At 37.6% G+C, this 20640-nt stretch overlaps 1 protein-coding gene across 1 annotated transcript in view; it reads right to left on the bottom strand.

The window, feature by feature from the left end:
• OLA1 (Obg like ATPase 1) overlaps nt 1–20640 on the bottom strand; it is a 164415-nt gene that overhangs the window by 58448 nt on the left and 85327 nt on the right. The window contains exon 5 of the mRNA XM_068967900.1: nt 10078–10253. Coding sequence (XP_068824001.1) covers nt 10078–10253 — 176 coding nt within the window. The remainder of the gene's footprint in view (nt 1–10077; nt 10254–20640) is intronic.

Below are 20640 nucleotides of genomic sequence, written 5' to 3'. Positions count from 1 at the left end.
GATACTAATGCTGGGGAAGACTGAAGGCAGGAGGAGAAGGGGACGACAGAGGATGAGATGGTTGGATGGCATCACCAACTTGATGGACATGAGTCTGAGCAAGCTCCAGGAGTTGGTGATGGACAGGGAAGCCTTGTGTGCTGCAGTCCATGGGATCTCAAAGAGTCGGACACGACTGAGCAAGTGAACTGAACTGATCTGAATTTTTAAAATGTCACTACAACTGCTGCTTGCTGCTGCTGCTAAGTTGCTTCAGTCATGTCTGACTCTGTGTGACCCCACAGACGGCAGCCCACCAGGCTCCCCTGTCCCTGGGATTCTCCAGGCAAGAACACTGGAGTGGGTTGCCATTTCCTTCTCCAATGCATGAAAGTGAAAAGCGAAAGTGAAGTGGCTCAGTTGTGTCCGACTGTTAGCGACCCCATGGACTGCAGCCCACCAGGCTCTTCCGCCCATGGGATTTTCCAGGCAAGAGTACTGGAGTGGGGTGCCATTGTCTTCTCCATCTATCATCTTTTTAAAGACATTTCAAGTTCTGTATTATGAAATATAAGTCATTTTTTATATTGACCTTATATTCAACAATCCAGATGACTTCAAATACTAATTCCAATGGTTTATATCCCTAATTCTGTCATGTTCTCTAAACACATGGCATGCTGTCTGTGAATAATAATCACTTTTATCTAATATGAGACTGAATAGAAGCAGTGATAGTAAGCATGACTGGTATTGTTTCCAATATGAGGGGGAAAGCTTTCAGTATTTCACCATTAAGTATAACTGGTTATGTATGTTCCTTTTTTGTAGATACCCTTTCTCAGGTTAAGGAGATTACCCTCTAGACGTCTTTTTTTTTTTTTTTTTAACCCTGAGCAGTCAAATATTATCAAACCCTTTTTTCAATGTTTAAAGACAATCATGATTTTTCTCCTTTATTCTGTTACTTTAATCTTTAATATCAACCTGTTTTGCATTCCTAGGATTTTAGTCATAATTATTGTTAATATCTATTACCAGATTCAGTCTGTTAATATTTTTATTTAAGATTATGCATTTATGTTCATGAAAGAGATTTGTCTTTAACTTTTCTTTCTTATATTATATGGTCTGGGTGTCAGGATTCTTCTGACCTCGTAAAGCCAGTTAGTTTTCTCTCTTTTACTATTAGCTGGAAGAATGTGTGTGAGACTTCATTGTATAGAGAAGTCACCTGGGCCAGAGTTTTCTTTAAGTAGGGTTTTAAATTATGAGTTCAATTTCTTCAATAGATACAGGACTAATAAGACTTTTATTTCTCTTTACATTAACTTTGTTAAGTAGTCTTTAAAAATGCTTGTTCATTTCACATATTTTTCAAATAACTGTCGTAAGTTGCTTATAATATCTTATTAGCATTTTAATGTCTGTTGGATCTATAGTAATACTTCTCTTTCATTTCTAGTACTGGTTTTGTGTTTCCTTTTTCACTCTTTCACCAGTCTTGCTAAGAATTTATCAATTTTATTAGTGTTTTCAAAGAAGCAACTTGACCTTTTTAAGCCTCTTTATTACATGTTTCTTTTCTACATTATTAATGTCTGCTCTCATCTTTACTGTTTCTGTCATCTACTTTCTCTGAGTTCTTTTCTAACTCCTTCAGATGGATACTTTGAGAATACTGATGTTACTCTTTCTTATTTTAGATGTATACATTTGAGACTATAAATTTATAAAATCTGATTGTATATATCAGAAAAAAATACGACAAATTTTGAAATATTGTTATTTTCATTATCATAGGGTTGAAACATTTCCATTACGAGTTTTTCCTTAAAACGTAATCTTTTAGAAGTGTGCTGTTTAAGGCCTCCCTGGTAGCTCAGTGGTAAAGAATCCACCTGCTGCCAATGCAAGAGACAAGCGTTTGATCCCTGGTCCTGGAGAATCCCACATGCCGTAGAGCAATGAAGCCTGTGTGCCACAACCATGAAGCCTGTGCTCTAGAGTACACGAGCTGCAGCTACTGAAGCCCAAGCATCTCAGAGCCTGTGGTCTGCAATAAGCGAAGCCACTGCAATGAGTGCTGTGCTCTGCAGTTAGAGCAGCTGCGCTTCGCCACAACCAGAGGAAAGCTCATGCAACAAAAAAGACCCATCACCACCAAAATAAATAAATTAATACAATTATTTTTTGAAAAGAAGTGTACTGTTTAACTCCCAAACATTTAGAAATTTTCCAGCAATCTTTTCATTACTGACTGCTACTTTTAATTCCATAATGACCAGATAATATATTCTTTATGATTTGAATCATTTGACATTTGTTCATTTGCTATATGGCTAATAGTAAGAACAATTTTGGCAAACATTTCATTGGTATCTGACAAGAGGGTACACTGGTGGTTGTCAGGTGCAGTCTTCTATACGTCAATTGGGTCAAACTCCTTAATCACACTGTTTAAATCTTCTATATTCTTACTAAAATTTTGTCTGCTTGTTATATCAGTTACTAAAAGAAGTATTAAAATGTTCCATCATGATTATAGATTTGGGCCTTTTTAAAAGAAACTGAGAAGTTGCTAGAGAAGTAGGAGAGCAACTAGGAAAGCTAGGTATCAATGACAACCCACTTGAGGTTGGTAATTATGAGTTTATAGAGATAGTGATATGTCCTGTTTTTAATTCTCTCCATCTGTGTTCCACTAGCAACAGCAAGGAGAAAGCGGACAGACAGAAATTCATTCAGGAAAGTGTGCCGATAGCATGCACACCATAACATCAGCTCCTATATGAGTTCATTCCCTCAGCGTATATAAACTGATGATTCTAAAGTATTCATTTGGTCTCATATGAGTTTAATCCTTGTGTGCCTTGACCCAAACACATGACATTCTTTGTGTTATCCTGCTAGTCTTAAACAGATTTGCACTTCCCAACTGCTGTCTTCAAATAAATAAGTGACCACTGAGGAACTATAAGCCAGACACAAAAAGACAAAAATCATACAGTTTCACTTACATGAGGTACCAAGAACAGGCAAATTCACAGAGAAAGGAAGTAGAACAGAGGTTACGAGGGGCTGGGAGGAGGAGGAAATGGCATGTTATTATTTAAGGGACACAGAGTTTCAATTTGGGATGATGAAAAATTATGGAAATGGACAGTGGTGACAGTCATACAACATTGCGAATGTACTTAATGCCGCTAAATTGTACGCTTAAAATGAGTGAAGTGGTTAAATTTTATTCCATGTGTAGTTTACCACAATAAAATTTTTTTTTTTTAAAGTAAGAAACTTCTGTTTCAGGCTATGTCTAAAGGGTGACTAGGAAATGGAGTTGAATGAACAGCAAAAGGGAAGAGCTGTAGTTGTTGTTCAGTTGCTCAGTTGTGTTCAACTCTTTGCGACCCCATGGACAGCAGCACGCCAGGCTTCCTTGTCCATCACCAACTCCTGGAGTTTGCTCAGGTTCATGTTCATTGCATCGGTGATGCTGTCCAACCATTTCATCCTCTGACGCCCTCTTCTCCCTCTGCCCTCACTCTTCCCTAGCATCAGGGACTTTTCCAATGAGTTGTCTGTACGCATCAGATGACCAAAATACTGGATCTTCAGCTTCAGCATCAATCCTTCCAGTGAATATTTAGGGTTGATCTCCCTTAAGATTGACTGATTTGATCTCCCTGCTGTCCAAGGGACTTTCAGGATTCTTCTCCAGCATCAGCGTTCAAAGGCATCAATTTTGGGGCATTCTGCCTTCTTTATAGTCCAGCTCTCACAACTGTACATGACCACTAGAAAGACCATAGCCCTGACTATATGGACTTTATCAGCAGAGTAATGTCTCTGCTTTTCAACACACTGCCTAGGTTTGCTATCACTTTCCTGCCAAGAAGCCATTGTCCTCTGATTCCACGGCTTCAGTCACCATCTAAAGTGATTTTGGAGCCCAAGAAGAGGGAATCTGTCACTACTTCCACCTTTCCCCCTTCTATTTGCCATGCAGTAATTAATCCAGATGCCATGATCCTAGTTTTTTTGACATTTAGTTGTAGAACTGTAGTAAATGAGCTCAAACATTTAAAACGAAAACCTTTATTTCACTGTTGTAAGAGCTGAGAAAGTATAAGTCAGGCAAGGTCAGATCACAAAGAAAACTCGAAAGCCACGGACCTCATGTTGGAAATATTTTGCAGGAAGGTGGTGAGGTATCTTAATCAGCAGAGTAACAGTGAGAACTGCAGTTTCTAATTGTGGGGAACAAGAGCAAAACTGGAGGTAAAGAAATCAGTTTAAGCATGCTGCTGCTGCTAAGTCACTTCAGTCGTGTTCGACTCTGTGCAACCCCATAGACGGCAGCCTACCAGGCTCCCCCGTCCCTGGGATTCTCCAGGTAAGAACACTGGAGTGGGTTGCCATTTCCTTCTCCAAAGCAAAAACGAGGCCTAAACTAAAAAAGTTTTTAAAATAAGAAGGAAGAGACACAGGAAATATTCAAGAGATGAAGTCAAAAGGATGGATATAAACGGTATATCAGAGAGAGGAGTCAAAGATTGTTGTTGTTCAGTTGCTAAGTCATGTCTGACTCTTTGTGACCCTATGGACTGCAGTATGCCAGCTTCCTCTGCCCTCCAATGTCTCAAGCTTGCTCAAATTCATGTCCGCTGAATTGGTGATGCTATCTAACCATCTTATCCTCTGCCACCCTCTTCTCCTTTTGCCTTCAGTCTTTCCTAGCACCACAGTCTATTTCAGTGAGTCGGCTCTTCGCATCAGGTAGTCAAAACATTGGAGCTTCAGCATTAGTCCTTAGAAAGAAAATTCAGGGTTGATTTCCTCTAGGACTGACTGGTCTGATCCCCTTGCTGTCCAAGGGACCCTCAAGAGTCTTTTCCAACACCACAGTTCAAAAGCATTAATTCTTCATTGTGCAGCCTTCTTTATGGTCTGACTCTTGTATCTGTACAATGGCTACTGGAGAAACCATAGCTTTGACAATCCGACTTTGTTGGCAAAGTAATGCCTCTGCTTTTTAATATGCTGCAAAGGTTCATTATAGGTTTTCTCCCAAGAAGTAAGTGTGTATTTTAATTTCATAGCTGCAGTCACTGTCGGCAGTGATTTTGGAGCCCAGGAAAATAAACTTTGTCCCTGTTTCCATTCTTTCCCATCTATTTGCCATGAAGTGATGGGACTGGATGCCATGATGTTAGTTTTCTTACTTGCATTTTAAGCTAGCTTTTTCACTCTCCTCTTTCTCTTTCATCAAGAGGCTCTTTCCTCTTTGCTTTCTGCCATAAGGATAGTGTCATCTGTGTATCTGAGGTTATTAATATTTCTCCTGGCAATCTTGATTCTAGCTTGTGCTTCATCCAGCCTGACATTTCACTTGATCTACTCTGCACAGAAGTTAAATAAACAGGATAATAATATATAGCCTTGACGTACTGCTTTCCCAATTTTGAGCTGGTCTGTTGTTCCGTGTCCAGTTCTAACTGTTGCTTCTTGACCTGCATACAGGTTTCTCAGGAGGCAGTAAGGTGGTCTGGTATTTCCATTTCTGTAAGAATTTTCCACAGTATGCTGTGAGCCACATAGTCAAAGGCTTTAGCATAGTCAATGAAGCAGAAGTGGATGTTTTTCTGGAATTCTCTTGCTTTTTCGATGTTCCAACATATGCTGGCAATTTGATCTCTGGCTTCTCTGCCTTTTCTAAATCCAGTTTATACATCTGGAAGTTCTCGGTTCATATACTGTTGAAGCCTAGCTCGAAGGATTTTGAGCATTACCTTGTAGCATGTGAATTGAGCGCAACTGTGCAGCAGTTTCAACATTCTTTGGCATTGCCTTTCTTTGCAGCTGGAATGAAAACTGAAGTTTTCCAGTCCTGCGGCCACTGCTGAGTTTACCAAATTTGCTGGCATATTGAGTACAACACTTTAACAGCATAGTCTTTTAGGATTTTTAACAGCTTAGCTGGAATTCTATAACCTCGACTAGCTTTGTTTGTAGTAATGCTTCCTAAGGCCCACTTGACTTCACACTCCAGGATGTCTGCCTCTAGGTTTGTGACCACACCATAGTGGTTATCTGGGTCATTAAGACCTTTTTTGTACAGTTCTTCTGTGTATTCTTGCCACCTCTTCTTAATCTCTTCTGCTTCTGTCAGGTCCTTACCGTTTCTGTCCTTTACTGTGCCCATCTTTGCATGAAATGTTCCTTTGGTATCTCTAATTTTCTTGAAGAGATCTCTAATCTATCCTATTTAATGTTTTTTAAGTTAGGTAAAAATTAACTTTAAAAACTGCCCTAAGAATAATGAGAAGAAATCTGCTAATAGCTATATGTTTGGGGGACATTAATTATTTAATTCAGAGAGACTGACAAGAAAAACAGATCTATTATTTACAATTCCTGGTTGCCTTATTTAGTGGTTTAATCAGATAACTGTTAGTTTTATAAATATCTTTTAAGTATGATGATTTCCAAATAATTAGTCAATACAAAATAAAACGATCCTTAAAGCTTTCTACCTTCGTTTCCAAATTCTGTCTTTCCAAATAGCATGTATGTGCTGCGTTATGCTTAGCTGCTCAGTTGTGTCCGACTCTGTGACCCCATGGACTGTAGCCCACCAGGCTCCCCTGTCCATGGAATTTTCCAGGCAAGAATACTGGAGTGGGTTGCCACGCCTTCCTCTAGGGGATCTTCCCAACCCAGGGATTGAACCCAGGTCTCCCACAATGCAGCTGGATTCTTTACCATCTGAGCCACCAGGGACCAAGAATACTGGAGTAAGTAGGTAACCTATCCCTTCTTTCTGACTCAGGAATCAAACTGGGGTCTCCTGCATTGCAGGTGGAATCTTTACCAGTTAAGCTACCAGGGAAGCCCAATAGAATGTATCTACACTTTATTTATTTATTTATTTTAGAATGTATATACACTTTAAAATCAGTCTTGATCTTGATGTCTCTGGTGTTAAAGTTAAGGTTTTAATGTGTCCTCAAAAGATAGGTTGAAATCTGCATCCCTCAGAGTGTAGCGTTATGGGAATTAGGTAAAGATGCCTATCTGGTGTAGGGTAGGCTCTTAAACCGATTATAACTGGGATCCTTATAAGAAGCTTCCCTGGTGGCTCGTAAGATAAAGAATGCACCTACAATGCAGGAAACCTGGGTTCAATCTCTGGGTAGAGAAGGTCCCCTGGAGAAGGGTATGGCTACCTACTCCAGTACTCTTCCCTGGAAAACCCCATGGACAGAGAAGCCTGGCAGGCTACAGTCCATGGGGTCACAAAGAATCAGACATGACTGAGTGACTAACACTTTCACTTATATGAAGAGGGGAATATGGACGGAGACACAGGGAAAGGTGGCCACATGAAGATGGAGGTAGAGACTGGAGTTATACTGCCACATGCCAAGGAATGCTTGGGGCTACCAAAACCTGAAAAAGCAAGAAAGGAGTCTCCTGTGGAGGCTTTCAAGGGAACATGGCGCTGCTGACACCTTGATTTCAGACTTCTAGCCTCTTGAACTGTGAAAGAATACATTTATATCATTTTAAGCCATCTAGTTTGTGATAATTGTTATGGCAGCCCTAGGAAACTACTGGAGCTTCTTTGGTGGTTCAGTGATAAAGAACTCACCTGCTAGTGAATGAAACTCAGGTTCAATCCCTGGGTTGAAAAGATCCTTTGGAGAAGGAAATGGCAATCCACTCCAGTATTCTTGCTTGAGAAATCTCAGGGACAGAGGAGCCTTGTGGGCTACAGTCCAGGGGGTGGCAAAAGACTCAGACATGACTTAAAGACCAAGTCACAAGAGACTTTTTATCTTATTTAGTACTCTCTTGGCTCCCATATTTCTTGGGTTACAGAAAATAATTATGCATTAGAATTTCTAAGGATCTTGTTGCAGCAGGTTCCTTACCACTAAGCCACCAGGGAACCCCCATAAATGCACATTAGGGGTAATATTACTCCTAGAGAGGCAAAAATTGACTCTAGGGAGTGGGGGGGAAAAAAAAACCTAGTTATTAAAATACTTTGTGGCCCTCCAATGCTCAACTCTATCCAACAAGTTTTTACTCATTAGTACTTAATTTCTCTCATCAGGGAGAAATTTAATTAACTTAAAATTTCCTTAGGGACAATGATAATCAGAAAGAAAGCTGAGAAACATACTTTATTCTGAAGCAGCTAAATCAGAGGAAAGAAAATGATGAAATAATCTAAGTGTTTGGAAATAAGAAGTAATAGATGTTCTAATTTTTCTAATGTTCTAATTTTCTACAAGAAGAAAGACCAGGAAATGGTAGCCCAAGAATTTCAGAAGAATGTGATGTCTCTTTTCCCCATGTATAAGTAAAAGCAAGATAAACAAATTTTATTTTTAAGACAGTTAATGCTTCTGAAACAGGTAAGAATGTCAGTAAGCATCAGTTAACTAAGGGATGACTGCTCAGCTTTATCCTCATCAGAAAACCATGTTGTTTGGGGCAAAGGAATTGCCTTCAATCCCAATATCTTTCTCATGATTTTTCCCCTTTTCAGAAAGGAATATGTTTGTTCGTAGGTGAAATCTCCTTTTCTGTCCTAAATCTTGTATAATTTCCACTGACAAATCGCTTTCCTTTCTCCACTCTATTTGCATAGGGAAAAAGTGAAATAACCATGATGTCAAGAAAAGTCAGATGACTTGGGCTCGCTCCAAACTATCAAGAAATGAGTAGCACAACACAGGTCTCTCTGCTTTAGGACCAGGCACTTTCAACCATAATTTATTGGTAGTGTGCCTATGTTTAGATTCTGTAATTGATTTCTTCCTATTAGAGTCCCCTAATCAACTGTGATTGCCAAACTTAAATGAGAAAACAAAAAGAAAAGATAATCAGAGAAATGAGAAAATAAAAAACAGGCGTATTAAAATCACACGAAGAGTTAAAAAGAAAGAAAAAGGCATAAAAAGCAAGAACAGTTTATGGAAAATGTTAATAAATGAGAAAATATATAATTAAGCTGCTTTTTTATGGTAAAAGACAATTTTTTTTTTGTATTTAAACTAAAAGCTTCAAAACCAATTTTGAAACATTGATTAGAATATTATTAAAGAGTGGTCACAATGTGATAGAAAACATACTTGAATATTAAAGACAATGACATGTGTTTTCACTGCATAAAATGTTAAAATTATTTGTCTACTTTAATAGTGCATTCATTCAGTCAATTGCTATGGAAGACCAATTCCTTATATAAATCACTTCTTCAAATCCACAAAACTCATATTCAGTCATTTAGTTAAATTTGGCAAGTTTTCGTCAGAAAATTCCACATCTCCAACATTAAAGGTTTCCCCTGGTGGCTCAGACAGTAAAGGGTCTGCCTACAATGAGGGAGACCTGGGTTCAATCCCTAGGTTGGGAAGATCCCCTGGAGAAGGAAATGGCTCCAGGACTCTTGCCTGGAAAATCCCATGGACAGAGGAGCCTGGTAGGCTACAGTCCACAGGGTCACAAAGAGTCAGACATGACTGAGCGACTTCACTTTCCAACATTAAAACTTGAGGCTACTAATAGTAACCATATAAATACTCAATATTAGTGCTAAATATGGCTTGCTAAGAATACTTAGCCAGTCTATCACAATGATCCTTTGTTGCCAAGAGAAAACAAAGTTTTTCAATAATGTTTTAACAGAAATGATCCTTGAATCATTCTGAGAGAGGGGACATATGTACACCTATGACTGGTTCATGTTGATGTTTGACAGAAAACAACAAAATTCTGTAAAGCAATTGTCCTTCAATTAAAAAAATAAATTTTTAAAAAATTAAAGAAAAAAGGCAATGGGGAACTATAAATACCAATTATAAATAATGATGGGGAATTATAAATAATAGGGAAAATGCTTTTTTCTTGTTACATTTTTCTCTTTAAAAGTATTTGCTGCTTTAGTAAAAGTTAAAAAAAAGAGAAATGATTCTTGAATCCTAAAATTCCATAACAATATTAGATGTTATATGTGCTTTATTTTAAAAAATTAATCAAAGAAAATGAACTCAAATATCTAAAGAAGCTACAAATTTTACTTACATATTCAGGTTTTAGTTTTTTATCTCCACCTCTCACAGCCACTTTCTCTAGTTTATCTATAATGGGCCCAATCATTTCCTCATCTTTAAGCTGAAGCTCTTCATGTATTATTTCTATATCTCGAACAGGATCTACACTTCCTTCAACATGTGTGATATCATCATCTTCAAAAGCACCTAAAATAAATTAAAGCAAAGCAATTCAATAAACAAATAACACAGAAGGTCATTATTAGAGTGATTCAAGATTCCTAGAAGGTTAACAATTTACTCAAATTATTCTCAATTCTTACAAGTAAGAGTATTTTTTTTCCTGATTTCATACTACTTAGGGCACTATCAGTAAAATAATAATTCAAGAGCTTCAACATTTCAAAAACTGATTGAAATAAATAAAATTATGATTTTTACAGAAAGAAAATTATGCTCCAGAACTACCGGTATTTTCAGGTTTGGTACATTAAAAGATACTGTATTCCAGGCATGAGAGTCTGAAGTTCTAAACTGCACTATTAGGGTTTCCAAGGGAAACCGGATTTGGGTGGGGGGTGTGTGTGTGAAATCATCTGGCAGACCTCTTCCCTGCTTCAATCTACTTTATCACTGTGGTTCTGACGGTGATTAGATAATGAACCACTCAGACACACAATTTACACAGCAGCTAATTTCATCGGCCTGATTTGAGGGTATGGTTTTTAGGGGGCTATGAAAGAAGCAGATGAAGGTGCATTTGTCATATATGAGTGACAACCATTCACACTATCTGAACAAAATGGTGCTGGCCCTTATTAGAAACACATGCTATTATCACATATTTAAAGTGCAGTTGAAGCCATAATTTCAAATTGCCAACTGGAAACATAAGGGTAAAACAACCAGATATTACTGAAGCATGTGTACTGACTTTATGCCCTTTTGAAGACATAATGTGGCAACATAATTCAGCTGGGATTTACTCAAATTATCAGATAACAGTATCACAAAAGTGAACAAATGCTAAGAAATATTATAAACAGAAAGCAATGGTATACCCACAGAACAATAAACACATTTATAACAAATTAATTTAACTAAAATTACCAATTAGATTATATTCCCCAAATGAGATGTTTTCAAAAATAAAGGACCAGTTATTTTAGATAGAAGGTATCACAGGAATCATGAAAGACAGTTAGATTGAGTTTGATAAAAGAAAAACAGTGACTATAGCTCATTCTTACATACTAGAAGACCAAGACATTCTCATTGCAGGTTGCAAAGTTTTTAAATATAATTTCCCAGAATTAGAAATAATTGATCTCCTCATATCTTAATGTGGAATTATTCAGTAATAATAAATTTAAAGTAAATTATTACAATTAAGTATAAGTATTTAAATTAATACTTAAGTATTACTGGCAAACAATGTCATACAGTATCTGATTCATATGAACAAAATTAAGTCAAAAATGAGGAGGTACATTATATCCTACTAATAAACACACCAGACAATGGTTTAGGTAAATTTTCTGAATATCCAAAAAGTATGAAAAAAGTCTCCCTGGAAGCACAATATTAACTTCTTATCATCATGAGGCAACTTATACAAATAACACAATAAAACAGGAAAACTGAAAATAAAGGTTAGATCAGATCTGGCAGTCAGATCAACAAAGGAAACATGGTCAGTTCAGTTACAGAAATAAAAAACTTATAACACTTAGAATGAAATATTTCTTACAAAGCCATCTTGATGTAGGGACTAATGAGTAATTATAGTGATATCCTCAACAACATTCCTAAAGTAAATGCATCAGCAGATTTTAAACGGCAATCTATTCATTTCAGCACTCAATTTTAACCAAGGAGACAATAGAAATTGAACTGCATTGTTGTTCCCATGCTTCACAGTATCACTATTTTATTTATTTATATATGAGGTGGAAACATATTATACAAATAAGTTTATTTTTGAAAATATTGCCAAAAAATTAAGATAAAAAATTAAGTGAAAGGAATATTAAATTTAGCTTTCAAAACTGAATAGCCCTGGGATCAACTAGGTCTAAAAGAGCTGTAAAATACAAGCTTACAGAAAATTCGGTGGCCATTTGGACAACTTCCCATTCTTTTTTTCTTTTTAACAGCCAGATAGATTTATTTTTCCTTTTAAAATTAATTTATTTTAATCGGAGGCTAATTACTTTACAATATTGTAGTGGTTTTTGCCATACATTGACATGAATCAGCCATGGGTGTACATGAAAACCCCCCTGAACCCCCTTCCCACATCCCTCCCTATCCCACCCCTCTTGGTCATCCCAGTGCACCAACCCTGAGCACCCTGTCTCATGCATCAAACCTGGACTGGCGATTTATTTCACATATGGTGATATACATGTTTCAGTGCTATTCTCTCAAATCATCCCACCCTCGCCTTCTCCCAGAGTCCAAAAGTCTGTTCTTTACATCTGTGTCTCTTTTGATGTCTTGCATATAGGGTCATCATTACTATCTTTCTAAATTCCATATATATGTGTTAGTATACTGTACTGGTATTTTTCTTTCTGACTTACTTCACTCTGTATAATAGGCTCCAGTTTCATCCACATCATTAGAACTGATTCAAATGCATTCTTTTTAATGGCTGAGTAATATTCCATTGTGTATATGTACCACAGCTACACGAATGGACATCTAGGTTGCTTTCATGTTCTGGCTATTGTAAACAGTGCTGTGATGAACACTGGGGTACACATGTCTCTTTCAATTCTGGTTTCCTCGGTGTATATGCCCAGCAGTGGGATTGCTGGGTCGTATGGCAGTTCTATTTCCAATTTTTTAAGGAATCTTCACACTGTTCTCCATAGTAGCTGTATTAGTTGGCATTCCCACCAACAGTGTAAGAGCATTCCCTTTTCTCCACTCCCTCTCCAGCATTTACTCTTTGTAGACTTTTTGATAGCAGCCATTCTGACTGGCGTGAGATGGTACCTCATTGTGGTTTTGATTTGCATTTTTCTGATCATGAGTGATGTTGAGCATCTTTTCATGTGTTTGTTCAGTTCAGTTCAGTTGCTCAGTCGTGTCCAACTCTTTGCGACCCCATGAATTGCAGCATGCCAGGCCTCCCTGTCCACCACCAACTCTTGGAGTTCACTCAGACTCATGTCCATCAAGTCGGTGATGCCATCCAGCCATCTCATCCTCTGTCGTCCCCTTCTCCTCCTGACCCTGATCCCTCCCAGCGTCAGAGTTTTTTCCAATGAGTCAATTCTTCGCACGAGGTGGCCAAAGTATTGGAGTTTCAGCTTTAGCATCAGTCCTTCCAAAGAACACCCAGGACTGATCTCCTTTAGAATGGACTGGTTCAATCTCTTTGCAGTCCAAGGGACTCTCAGGAGTCTTCTCCAACACCACAGTTCAAAAGCATCAATTCTTCTGCACTCAGCTTTCTTTATAGTCCAACCCTCACATCCATACATGACTACTGGAAAAACCATAACTTTGACTAGATGGACCTTTGTTGGCAAAGTAATATCTCTGCTTTTGAATATGCTATCTAGGTTGGTCATAACTTTCCCCCCAAGGAGTAAGCGTCTTTTAATTTCATGGCTGCAATCACCATCTGTAGTGATTTTGGAGACCCTCCCCCAAAAAATTCTGACATTGTTTCCACTGTTTCCCCATCTATTTCCCTTGAAGTGATGGGACCAGATGCCATGATCTTCGTTTTCTGAATATTGAGCTTTAAGTCAACTTTTTCACTCTCCTCTTTCACTTTCATCAAGAGGCTTTTTAGTTCCTCTTCACTTTCTGCCATAAGGGTGGTGTCATCTGCATATCTGACTATCTGTGACTTTGCAACACATCTATAGATGTGTTTGTTAGCCATCTATATGTCTTCTTTGGAGAAATGTCTGTTTAGTTCTTTGGCCCACTTTTTTGATTGGGTCGTTTATATTTCTGGAATTGAGCTGCAGGAGCTGCCTGTATATTTTTGAGATTAATTCTTTGTCAGTTGTTTCGTTTGCTATTATTTTCTCCCGCTCTGAAGGCTGTCTTTTCACCTTGCTTATAGTTTCCTTCATTGTGCAAAAGCTTTTAATTAGGTCCCATTTGTTTATTTTTGCTTTTATTTCCCTTACTTTGGGAGGTGGGTCATAGAGGATCCTGCTGTGGTTTATGTCGGAGAGTGTTTTGCCTATTGTTTCCTCTAGGAGTTTTATAGTTCCTGGTCTTATGTTAGATCTTTAATCCATCTTATTTTTGTGCAAGGTGTTAGAAAGTATTCTAGTTTCATTCTTTTACAAGTGGTTGACCAGTTCTCCCAGCACCACTTGTTAAAGAGATTGTCTTTTCTCCATTGTATATTCTTGCCTCCTTTGTCAAATATAAGGTGTCCACAGGTGCATGGATTTATCTCTGGGCTGTTTTGTTCCATTGAACTTGATTTCTGTCTTTGTGCCAGTACCATACTGTCTTGCTGACTGTAGCTTTGTAATATAGTCTAAAGTCAGGCAGGTTGATTCCTCCAGTTACATTCTTCTTTCTCAAGATTGCTTTGGCTATTCGAGGTTTCTCTTATTTCATTACAAATTATGAAACAATTTGTTCTAGTTCTGTGAAAAATACCATTGGTAGCTTGATAGGGATTGCACTGAATCTATAGATTGCTTTGGGTGGTATACTTGTTTTCACTATATTGATTCTTCTGATCCATGAACATGGTATATTCTACATCTATTTGTGTCATCTTTAATTTCTTTCATCAGTGTTTTATAGTTTTCTATATTTAGGTCTTTTGTTTCTTTAGGTAGATTTATTTCTAAGTATTTTATTCTTTTTGTTACAATGGTAAATGGAACTGCTTCCTTAATTTCTTTTTCTGTTTTCTCTTTGTTAGTGTATAGGAATATAAGGGATTTCTGTGTTAATTTTATATCCTGAAACTTTTCTGTATTCATTGATTAGCTCTAGTAATTTTCTGGTGGAGTCTTTAGGGTTTCCTATGTAGAGAATCATGTCATCTGCAAACAGTGAGAATTTTACTTCTTTTCCAATCTGGACTCTTTATTTCTTTTTCTTCTCTGATTGCTGTGGCTAAAAATTCCAAAACCATGTTGAATAGTAGTGGTGAGAATGGGCACCCTTGTCTTGTTTCTGATTTAAGGGGAAATGCTTTCAACTTTTCACTATTGAGGATAATGTTTGCTGTGGGTTTATCATATTTGGATTTTATTATGTTGAGGTATGTTCCTTCTCTGCCTGCTTTCTGGAGGGTTTTTATCATAATGGATGTTGAATTTTGTCAAAGGCTTTCTCTGCATCTACTGAGATAGTCATATGGCTTTTATCTTTCAATTTGTTAATGTGGTGTATCGCACTGATTAATTTGTGAATACTGAATCCTTGCATCCCTGGGATAAAGCCCACTTGGTCATGATGTATAATCTTTTCAATATGTTGTTGGATTCTATTTGCTAGAATTTCGTTAAGGATTTTTGCATCTATGTTCATCAGTGATACTGGCCTGTAGTTTTCTTTTTTGTGGCATCTTTGTCTGGTTTTGGTATTAGGGTGATGGTGGCCTCATAGAATGAGTTTGAAAGTTTACCTTCCTCTGCAATTTTCTGGAAGCGTTTCAGTAGGATAGGTGTTAGCTTTTCTCTAAATTTTCAGTAGAATTCAGCTGTGAAGCCGTCTGGTCCTGGGCTTTTGTTTGCTGAAGATTTCTGATTACAGTCTCATTTTCTGTGCTTGTGATGGGTCTGTTAAGATTTTCTATTTTTTCCTGGTTCAGTTTTGAAAAGTTATACTTTTCTAAGAATTCGTCCATTTCTCCCAAGTTGTCTATTTTACTGGCATATAGTTGCTGATAGTAGTCTCTTATGATCCTTTGTATTTCTGTGTTGTCTGTTGTGATTTCTCCATTTTCATCTCTAATTCTGTTGCTTTGATTCTTCTCCCTTTTCTTCTTGATGAGTCTGGCTAATGTTTATCTATTTTTATTTATCTTCTCAAAGAATCAGCTTTTAGCTTTGGTGATTTTTGCTATGGTCTCCTTTGTTTTGTTTTTCTTTTTTCATTTATTTCTGCCCTAATTTTTATTATTTCTTTCCTTCTACTAACCCTAGGGTTCTTCATTTCTTCTTTTTCTAGTTGCTTTAGGTGTAGAGTTAGGTTATTTATTTAATTTTTCTCTTGTTTCTTGAGGTAAGCTTGTACTGCTATGCACCTTCCCCTTAGCACTGCTGATGCTTACTCCTTGGAAGGAAAGTTATGACCAACCTAGATAGCATATTCAAAAGCAGAGACATTACTTTGCCGACAAAGGTCTGTCTAGTCAAGGCTATGGTTTTTCCAGTAGTCATGTATGGATGTGAGAGTTGGACTCTAAAGAAAGCTGAGTGCCAAAGAATTGATGCTTTTGAACTGTGGTGTTGGAGAAGACTCTTGAGAGTCCCTTGGACTACAAGGAAATCCAATCAGTCCATCCTAAAGGAAGTAAGTCCTGGGTGTTCACTGGTAGGACTGATGTCAAAGCTGAAAACTCCAATCCTTTGGCCACCTGATGCGAAGAGTTGACTCACTGGAAAAGACCCTGATGCTGGAAAAGATTGAGGGCAGGGGGAGACGGGGACGACAGAAGATAAGATGGTTGAATGGCATCACCGACTCGATGGACATGGGTTTGGGTGGACTCCGGGAGTTGGTGATGGACAGGGAGGCCTGGAGTGGTGCGATTCATGGAGTTGCAAAGAGTTGGACATAACTGAGTGACTGAACTGATAGGTTTTGGGTTGCAACTTCCCATTCTTAAAACCAAAAAATTAGAGATTACTTTCCAAAGACATGCTCCTGGGTCAAGAGACATCACCATATACTCACATTATAGTAATCTCTCATATCTTTATTTAGTATAAGATCTACTGGTTAAGAACAAGGGCTTTAATGGGCCTGTGGTCATAAAATCCTAGACAAATCACTGAACCTCTAAGGATCTCAGTATCATATCTTTAAAATGAAGATATCTCTACCTTTCAGAAGATGGGTATGATTAGACTAGATAATATATGTAAAGTACTTAGCAGAGAATCCAGTACATAGAACTCTTTCAGTAACCAGGGCATACACTATTTTTTTAGGATATAGGAATTAATACTTCAGAAGAAATTTCATAGTAATGTATTCAAACATTAATTGTGAGAAATATCATTTCATGTCCTCAATTCACCTGAAAACAGGACAAAATAAACTTTGTAGTTTTCAGGTTTCTGCTCCCTGCCCCCACTAATTCTTACTTTGACCAGAATGTTTTTTACCCTAGCCCATGGTGAAAGTTATTTCAACTTCACATTAACTAAAATGATTATTATCAAAAATGTTACAATTACTATCACAATTCTCTTTTGGGGAAATATTTTACCAGTAAAGAAGTCATCATAAAGATTATACTATATCATATTGAATTGCTTGATGAGAAAGTTATTTCGCTTTTAAATTCTCTTTTAGTCCTGATCATGCCAAGGAGAAAATGTCAGTTTGATGTTGCTGATCTTTAATGTTTAACATTTGTAAATTTGACTTTTTATCAACAGAGCACACCTCACCTCAGAACTTCTAAAGGCTAGAAAATTCAGTAAATATGTAGTTTTCACTGTATTTATTCTTATTATCTTCAGTTTTGGCAAGTAATACCAATTTTCCACTTAAATTACAAAATTTCGTATTTAAAACTGTTTAAATAGGTAACTGTGACAAAGCTTCCTATTTAAATAAGTTAAAAATGTGAGATCACACTTTTTTTGTAAAATCAAGAAATGTCTGAAAATATTACCTATGGTCATTTTAGTGGTGGGATGTCACCTGATTTTTAAAAACTATTTTAGTACTGCTGCCGCTGCTGTATCACTTCAGTCATATCCAACTCTGTGCGACCCCACAGACGGCAGCCCACCAGGCTCCCCCATCCCTGGGATTTTCCAGGCAAGAACACTGGAGTGGGTTGCCATTTCCTTCTCCAATGCATGAAAGTGAAAATGAAAGTGAACTCACTCAGTCGTGTCTGACTCTTTGCGACCCCATGGACTGCAGCCTACCAGACTCCTCTGTCCATGGGATTTTCCAGGCAAGAGTACCGGGGCGGGTTTCCATTGCATTTTAGTACTATTCTATATAAAATAGGACAATGTGATAGAGCATGTGTGTGTGGAGGGGAGGGGGCAGCACTGCTGGGCAATACTTGAACTAGGATAGTCAAAGACTCCTCTCTGAGGAGATGATACTGGAGCTGAGACTGGACTGGCCAGAATGAGGGAGTAATGTGAAGACTTACAGGAAGAGGGTTCTAAAAAGTAGGAAGAAGGTCAGTGTGGGTGAACCACAGCAGACGATGGTAAATCAAATTGATATTGGAGAAGCAGAGCAGTTCACAAACATTTGTAACCATGGCTGTTTGAATTTTATTCTAGCTATAATGGGAAGCCATTGATTAGCGCTTTAAATAAAGGGAAAGTAGCATGATGCTATATGATTTATGAGCTAAATAAGCTACTGTGGTTACTCTAAGAGGAACAGATTCTAAGGGAGAGGAGAAGAGTGAGGGCAGAAAGATTAAGGTAGGGGGTAATTGCAGTGGTGCAGATAAATGGTAATGTGAGATGAAACTGCTGCTGTAGAGAAGATGGGAAAGTTTGTACTGGGCACGTACTACGGAATGGACTACATGCAGGATGGAAGGTCAGGACAGGAGATATAAAACTGGAAATTATCAGATGCGCTTAAAGTTATGGGTCTGGACAACATCAAAAAGAGAGACCACTCAAAAACTCAGGTGTCTGATAGGAAAGGATCTGGCAAAAGAGAGTACAAAGTGGTGACAAAGTCTGAGAAAAAGTAGGAGTGTGCTCTTATAGGAGTAAGGGAAAGAAAATGTTTCAAGAAGAAAGGAGTATTCAACTGCGTCAGATGCTGTTTAGTGGTAAAGAAAGCAAGCAGAGAAGGCTGATCATTGCTTCTGACAAAGAGTGGTTCTTGGAGAAACACTTGGATAGTTATATCCCTTTCAACGAGAGTCGATTACTTCCGTATATCAGAGATGAGAATAACATAACTAAAGGATGTAAACATGGACCTATCCTCTTCCTTCTTGCAACTGAGCAGTACTAAAATAAGCTAAGTCTGAGCATCGTTCAGTTCATTCGGTTTTGAAAATACTCCTCTCTGTATATACTCTAAGTGGATTATATACACAAGGTAAAATACCATAAGATTTCTCAGTCTTTGAAAGAGATCCTACCAGTCAGCAAGGTGGCCCACTTTGAAATTACAGCCACTTTCAAAATTTCACATTCTAAGTATGCTGGCACAAACAAACACTGAAACAAAATTGGACTAAATGCATGCTGGTCACCCAACTGGTACAGAAATACTAATTTCTTCTGTATTATTTTATAATGAACATGCATTGGTCATACAAAATGAGTCATTTTTAAAAGTCATTCTTTTTAAAAACAATAAACAAGCTTAACTTGCAGAAAAACTTTAAACAAATTGCACTTAAAATTTTGGTTTTGCAGTGACTAGCCACAGGGAGAAAATCATTATTACCATGGAAATTATTTTATATCTGTACATTTCTTTATATACACATAAAATGGGTGACTGAAAATAATACCAACCATAGTATAGTCTCATTATTAAATGATGTCTTATAAGAGAAATTTAACCATAAGCTAGGCTCAGATTGGATTCCATCACCAAAAGTTTTCACCCAGCAATCCTGCAATGTTTCCTTTCCCAACAAACGACCCTTTCCAAACCATCCTGACTTCTCTCGCATTTCCAATGCTTTCCTTTTCTCTCCTGCTACCTAGGAAATGATCTAATCTTTCTCACTTCACAGAGAAAATGTAAGTCATCTTGGGGGTTTTCTGCAATTGTTCTTTCTTTCTAGAAGCAAAACGGAAAGCATTACCTTCTACTACCTCTGCTCTAGATCTTATCCTCTTTCAAGGAAGTTTGTCCACAGACTGTTCTTTGTACTTCCTGAGACCTCAACCTATCATGCCTCTTTCTCTCCCACATTTGAAACATCTCCATTTTCACTAATACTTCCCCATCAATATTTAAGTGGCCTTAAGAGTCTATCAGGTTGGTGAAAAAGTAACTGCAGTTTTGCACTGAGGAACTTTGCAGTTTGATATGGAACACATTCTTAAATAGATGTAGTTATGTTGTACATCATTTTAATGTGCATCACTTGCTTTGTTTTTTGCTAATGACATTACTTGCAGTTTATTTTATACTTATTTTAAACTACAGAAATGGTGTTAGATAAAAAGCAAATTCGAGCTTTTTTTAAAAAAAAAAGAGTCATAAAGCAGTTGAGAAAACTTGTAACATCAACAATGTACCTGGCCCAGGAACTGCTAACAAACATACAATGCAGTGGTGGTTCAAGAAGTTTTGCAAAGGAGATGAGAGCCTTGAAGAACAGGAGCACAGTGGCCGGCCATTGGAAGTTGACAACAATCAATTGAGAGCAATCGTCGAAGCTGATACTCCTACAACTACATGAGAA

Source organism: Capricornis sumatraensis, chromosome 3, assembly GCF_032405125.1.
Source record: "Capricornis sumatraensis isolate serow.1 chromosome 3, serow.2, whole genome shotgun sequence".
Lineage (NCBI taxonomy): Eukaryota > Metazoa > Chordata > Mammalia > Artiodactyla > Bovidae > Capricornis > Capricornis sumatraensis.
Note: the sequence above shows the minus strand (reverse complement) of the source record. Positions and strands in the feature narration are given on the sequence as shown.